This window comes from Podarcis muralis, chromosome 12 (assembly GCF_964188315.1).
Source record: "Podarcis muralis chromosome 12, rPodMur119.hap1.1, whole genome shotgun sequence".
NCBI lineage: Eukaryota > Metazoa > Chordata > Lepidosauria > Squamata > Lacertidae > Podarcis > Podarcis muralis.
This window is the reverse complement of record NC_135666.1, coordinates 27,132,071-27,138,070: the sequence shown is the minus strand read 5'-3', so window position 1 is coordinate 27,138,070 and position 6,000 is coordinate 27,132,071. Positions and strand designations below refer to the sequence as shown.

The window sequence follows — 6,000 nt, the reverse complement described above, 5'->3', positions numbered from 1 at the left end:
ACAAGCGAAGAGCACCTGAATGGGGCTACTGATGCTGGCCTTTTCTTTTTATCTACAATAGCAACATTTTTTTAACTAGCTATTGGCCCTACCTCACATGTGACAGGACATACTTGTCTTCTTGCCTCTGTTGGAGCCGCAGGCCAGTTGGACGAAGTCAGAACTAACATCCTTTTTTGTGACAGTATGTTTCAAAGTTGTAAAGCCAAAGACTGTAGGGGGAGTGAAGTCATAATTGTTTGTATTGTTTTCAGATACCTCTGTGCAGCATGGAATTTGTACGCAGCAGAAAGTGGCATCTCCAAATGGGCTGTCTCTTGATGGTGAATTTAGTTTATGGCAACCTGGAATATCAAAAAGAAGCCTTTGCCGACCTGGGAGAGATTGATCATCATTGTTGGGAAATCTCCTCTCGTAGGCTGGTGGAAGTGAAGAAACTCAGGGTATCAAGCACAGTTACTGCTCTCTGGGAATTCATGATGTTCCTGAAAGGGTCGTCTAAACCCAAGCATAATGACATCTTCAACAGTTTAGCTCAGAACTTCTGGGATATGTATGTAGAATGCATTCTCTCAAGTTCTCACGGAATGGGCAGGAGACAATTAGCATCCACAGAGAATACTTTTACATATGGACAGAAAGCATCAGAAGGTAATTTTGTTATACTTACCTGTTAATAAAACACTAGATGCATGAAGTGCTATACCTGCCGTGCAACTGATGACGCAGGCTGTAGTCCATGAATTATTACACCAAAATAAATTTGTTACATCTTTAAGGTGTGCTGTTAATACTGAAAGGCTGCTATTTCTAGATTAAGGCTATAATCCCATATCCCAAGTTTCCTAAGCCTATGTCCTACTGAATTAAATGGGAATGAAATTTGGGGATAGACACATGTAGGATTGTGCTGTAAGGCTGTGCACTCTTTCCTGGGAATATGCCCCATTGAACACAGTAGGACTTACTTCTGAGTAAACATGAACTGGATTGCTCTCTCATGAAATCATCATTTATGTGTTTTGCCTCCATTTCTTTCAGCTACTAAGCATTTAAATATGTCATTTATTTTTTTACATTTAGATACTACCTTTTCCTCCAATGAGCTCAAGGTTCTCCGCTCCCTGTTTTATCTTCACAACAACCCTGTGAGGTAAGTAAGGCTGAGAAATGGTGACTGGCTCATGGTCACCGAGTGGGTTTCATGGCTATGAACCCGGGTCTCCCAAGGTCATAGTCAAACACTATAACCATTACACAATACCGGCGCTCTGTGTTACACTAGCCTACCTCATCCATGTCCTACTCTGCAATTCTCCAATTTTCATAGAAATAGAACCACATATTTCACAGATGACAACCAGGAAAAAACAAGAAAGAAAAAATGGCAACAAGGACTATCTGTACTTCTAATTGGCTCTTTCCTTCCTCTGCAGGCTTCACAAACCTCAGCTGTAGAGCAAAGAGGCAAATCTACAGAAGACACCTCACCCAGATGATTCCACACTGAACGAAGCTTTCAAAAAGCACATATTTTACTGTAGATATTTCTGAGAACTCTCTTTTTTGGGGGCAATCTTTTTCTGTGTTCTGATTTGATAAGCACATTCCAATCATTGTCAACATGGTCTTTTCTCCAATGCAAATGCTGTATGTATTTTGAATAATTTCCTGTGCTCTCTCAGGTAAATCTATGTGTTTAATACTAGCACACGTGTCCTTTTTTGGGAGAAAGGTTTCTGTCATTTTTAAAAGTTCAGAATGCAATGAAAACCAAATATATTTTTATATGCTAATAAACATATTAGCTTGGTGCTGCAGCAGCAAGCATATTTTATACAGCATCTTATAAATGGTAATTTCATTTTAAAGACATACAAGGGGGGGATGTAAACCCAAATAAATTATGCTTGATGTAATTTTCTGTGCAATCTCTTAAACACTGGATTTGGTCACTTATGTTGGTTATCATAAAATGGTGCTCTTATTCAATTCAGTATCCTTCAGACTTGTAATAATCTCCCTAATATGCCACAATACAGTCTTCTCAATCTCTAGTGCTTCTCTTGTGTCAGCTGAACTTTCTCCTGCTCATGGAAAAGAACAGGGAAGCTCCTGCATATTCTTCACATTCAGCGTTTGGAGTCACTTGGTGGCAATATTATAAAACAATGTATTAGAAGTGGGACCCATAACAAAACCTTGCAGCGTGGAATGTTCAGTGTTCCAGTCAGGCCTCCTTCAATGATACTCCATCCCATTCCCCTTCTTTCCCCTTTTGTTTCCCAAAAGACATTTGGGAGCATGTTCAAGTCCACCATGGAGATGGGCCTTTTCTCCGAAATATTGCCTTGACAGGAGCCTATTGAAAACGTGGTGCTATTTGCAGTGCTTTGGGTGATTTTTGCCATTGCTTTCTACAAAATACTGTATGTGTCTGGCAGGGAACTAAGATGCACGTAATGTATGAATCAGTCTCTGCCTGTTTATTTAAGGTTTAAAGTATCTGCCTATAATACGTCAGTATTCCAGGATTTCTCCTATTCACCTCATTTTGAAGCAATTACTGGATTAAGACAGTGATTGCTAATGCCACATTCACTTTATATCCTGAGTGGCTGCTCTCTTCCCCTTGTGCTTCAAATCCTTGTGTGTGTAAATGTCATGATAACACACATGGCTATAGGCATTTATGTTAGTGCAAAAGGACAGCAAAAAGCAAATTAAATCAACTCGGCAATGATTAGACATACCGGTAATCTATATTTGTAACATACTGAATTTATTTGTTAGCATCATGATCTCCACATTATTTCTAAAGCAACGTATATCTAAAAATAACTGTGCACTTAACCAGTGTGATACAAATATGTGATTAAAATTTGTATATAAATTAACAACAACAAAAAACAGGGAGCTGCCTAGAACAGCTCTAGACAAGGTTTATTTTACAGATACTGAATCTTTCTTGAATGGATCCACAACCTTAACTGTTTTGATCCTCTTTAAGGCTCCACCACGAATGGAGAGCTTTTTGACTGCAAGATCTGTATCAGCCAGTGGCCCTCCAGTCAATTCAGCAGGTGTACTTTCAACAGTTACTAAGCGACCAGATGCAACCTGGAAAAACAAAACACACTGCTCAGTATTCTGACAAAATGAAACAAGAGTTCTGTTTTGCAACAATTCCTTGGAAAGGAGACATTCTGAAATTCTCTTCTTTTAAAGCATATTTTGAAAGGAAATGTAAAAACTATTAGTTGACTTGTAATTGACTTTTCTCATTCATGCTTTTATGATTTGTTTTTCAAGAATGCATTCTGAAACACACACCAGAAGCTCATGCCTAAGTGTGTGTGTGTGTGTGTGTGTGTATAATGAAGGAGATTGATCATAAATTCAAATCTTATTTCTGCTATCTATGCTTCCTGTCACACTTATTCCTTAACCCCTTATTACTACGGATCTCTAACAAATAAAAATATTTTAGATGCTCTTTCCTCTAACACATAAATTATTGAAGAGGCTGCTTGATACCACAGAGCTTACACTTACATCTCCATGATAGAGCCATAGATGACCTATGATGGTTTTAAAAAGTGTTTCAATATGAAGGTTTGAAAAAGTGTTTCAGTATGAAGGATGAATATTATTGCACGCCACCCCCAATCTCTGAGCAGTGCAAGATTTCAGGGGTGCCAGTTGCTTACCCCGGGTTTGTGTTTCCTTTGGGAATGAGGCACAGCAGAGACTGTGGTGTCTTTATGAAAAACGGTTTACTTACACATATATACATAAATTCAGGTTTTGAATCGAGTCTATGAATCGAGGGAGGGCCCCCACCCACCCATTTGTTGTCTCACGCAGAGCCCCTTTCTTTTGTTTTCCTTAAAGGCCCATCACTCAGGCTGTCACCTCAACACAGGAAGAGAGCCTGGCTTATATTTTAGCACTTGCTGGATCCAGGGGTTAAGAAGGATCTCACATACAGTCTGTTTCTTCCCTCTGCCCCAAACTCATAAAAATATAGTGAAACACTTGATGTTGCTGTAATGAAAAATCAAATGTTTTGCATCCTCAGAATTTTCAACCTTGGATATACATTTCTAACAGCCTACTTCCTCCCCACCAAGCACACAACACTACCCGCCAAAGAACAAGAATCTGTCCCGAAAGGTACAAACAAACAACAAAATACAGCTTCCCTGCAGAAAAATAACAGACAAGTTAGCAAAGGCATTAGAACACGCATAATCAAAAACCAATTAAGAAAACACCATTACACTTTTAACCTTAGACTAGTACGGTAACCGCTTATTCCTTTCAAGCAAGCTTCCAGTTCATCAGGATCTCTTCAAGCCTTCCTCCTTCTCCTTGGTGCACACTCCTTGTTACAGTTCTGCATCCCAAAGCAGCATATCCAGTCCCCAATCCTTGGCATACCCAAGATAATGGGTTTTCAACATGTTTAAACCAGGATGTAAGCCTCAGTACCAAAGCTGCATTACCCAAAGGCCTTGCTCATCCTTTCCCTTGTGCTACTGCAGCACAAAGTGGTTTTCAAACACACACAGAGTTTTTTTAACAATTCCTAAAAATCATTAAACAGCAAGGTAGCCTGGCTTATATTTTTAACACTTTAGAAGGATCTTGCATACGGCCTACTTCCCCACCCCGACTCATAACAATATAGTGGAATACTTGCTCTGCTGGAAAGAAAACAAACAAACATTTTGCATTCTTATAATTTTCAACCTTAGATAATACTTTTGTAACATTTTATATTTTTGAAATTCATATTTAAGATTTGTAAGGATCCACTTACAGTTGTATTTAGGCCTTTAATGTCAGTTGGATGGAATGTTGCGTTGTAAGGTTTTACCTTTGTTCTAGAATTTTCTATGGATTTTTCCTGAATCCTTTTTGCTTTCTATAAAAATTTCAAAAAGGGGGTGAGGGATAAATGACATGGCAAAGTCAAATATCTCTTTTTACTGTCTTTTGAATTTTTAGCATTAACGTATTAATAGGCTTACTATACAAATAGGGATGTTTCAGACTGTGTATCTTTCCCAGTATGGTGATGCAATCCACCCTGAGTAAAAGTAATATGAAGAACTAGCAATTAACTAAGTATACAAACAAGTACCGTACATTGTACATAAATGCCCCTTCCTTACAAGTGACTGAACAACCTCACACTGTCCAAAGAGAAACTGAAGGAATTACTTTGAACATATTTAAGACATCAGTTTGGCACATCTCCTGCTTGGACAAGCCTTCCTAGTCTTAATTTTCAAGTTTAATCTATTTATCCTGAAAATATAAATTATACAAAATAGAAAAGAGGATCCACAATAAATATCTATTTAATAAAAAGGTAAAGGTACCCCTGCCCATACGGGCCAGTCTTGACAGACTCTAGGGTTGTGCGCCCATCTCACTCAAGAGGCCGGGGGCCAGCGCTGTCCGGAGACACTTCCGGGTCACGTGGCCAGCGTGACATCGCTGCTCTGGCGAGCCAGAGCCGCACTAGGAACGCCGTTTACCTTCCCGCTAGTAAGCGGTCCCTATTTATCTACTTGCACCCGGGGGTGCTTTCGAACTGCTAGGTTGGCAGGCGCTGGGACCGAACAACGGGAGCGCACCCCGCCACGGGGATTCGAACCGCCGACCTTTCGATCGGCAAGCCCTAGGCGCTGAGGCTTTTACCCACAGCGCCACCCGCGTCCCACATCTATTTAATAGCTTAAAATAAATATTAATTGGAGCTAAAATATCCCAAATGCAGTATTCACAATATCCTTACCTTTAAAGCCTCATAATTTGATGTCCGGGCCAAGAAACTTTCCCAGGACTTACTGACCATTTCCTTTTGCTTATGGAGGGATTGAATCTAGAGCGTGAAAGAAATGAAGGAGGAAATTAAAACCTCTCATTCTTCAAAAGTGTCTTTAGTGGCACAGTTCAGATATGGAAGTAGTTCAGAGCAGAGCTCTG

At 39.7% G+C, this 6,000-nt stretch overlaps 2 protein-coding genes across 2 annotated transcripts in view; one reads left to right on the top strand and one right to left on the bottom strand.

The window, feature by feature from the left end:
- Positions 1-260: 260 nt before the first annotated feature.
- Positions 261-3,418, top strand: FAM237B (family with sequence similarity 237 member B). Its single transcript, XM_028750921.2, has 3 exons — positions 261-651; positions 1,084-1,153; positions 1,437-3,418. Exons 1-3 carry the CDS (start codon positions 270-272, stop codon positions 1,456-1,458), a joined length of 474 nt encoding a protein of 157 aa, XP_028606754.2. The 5' UTR covers positions 261-269; the 3' UTR covers positions 1,459-3,418.
- CFAP69 (cilia and flagella associated protein 69) overlaps positions 2,762-6,000 on the bottom strand; it is a 27,301-nt gene continuing 24,062 nt past the window's right edge. Inside the window, exons 21-23 of the mRNA XM_028749671.2 lie at positions 5,810-5,896; positions 4,826-4,930; positions 2,762-3,120 (exon numbers count right to left, since the gene is read on the bottom strand). Coding sequence (XP_028605504.1) covers positions 2,944-3,120; positions 4,826-4,930; positions 5,810-5,896 — 369 coding nt within the window. The 3' untranslated portion in view covers positions 2,762-2,943. The remainder of the gene's footprint in view (positions 3,121-4,825; positions 4,931-5,809; positions 5,897-6,000) is intronic.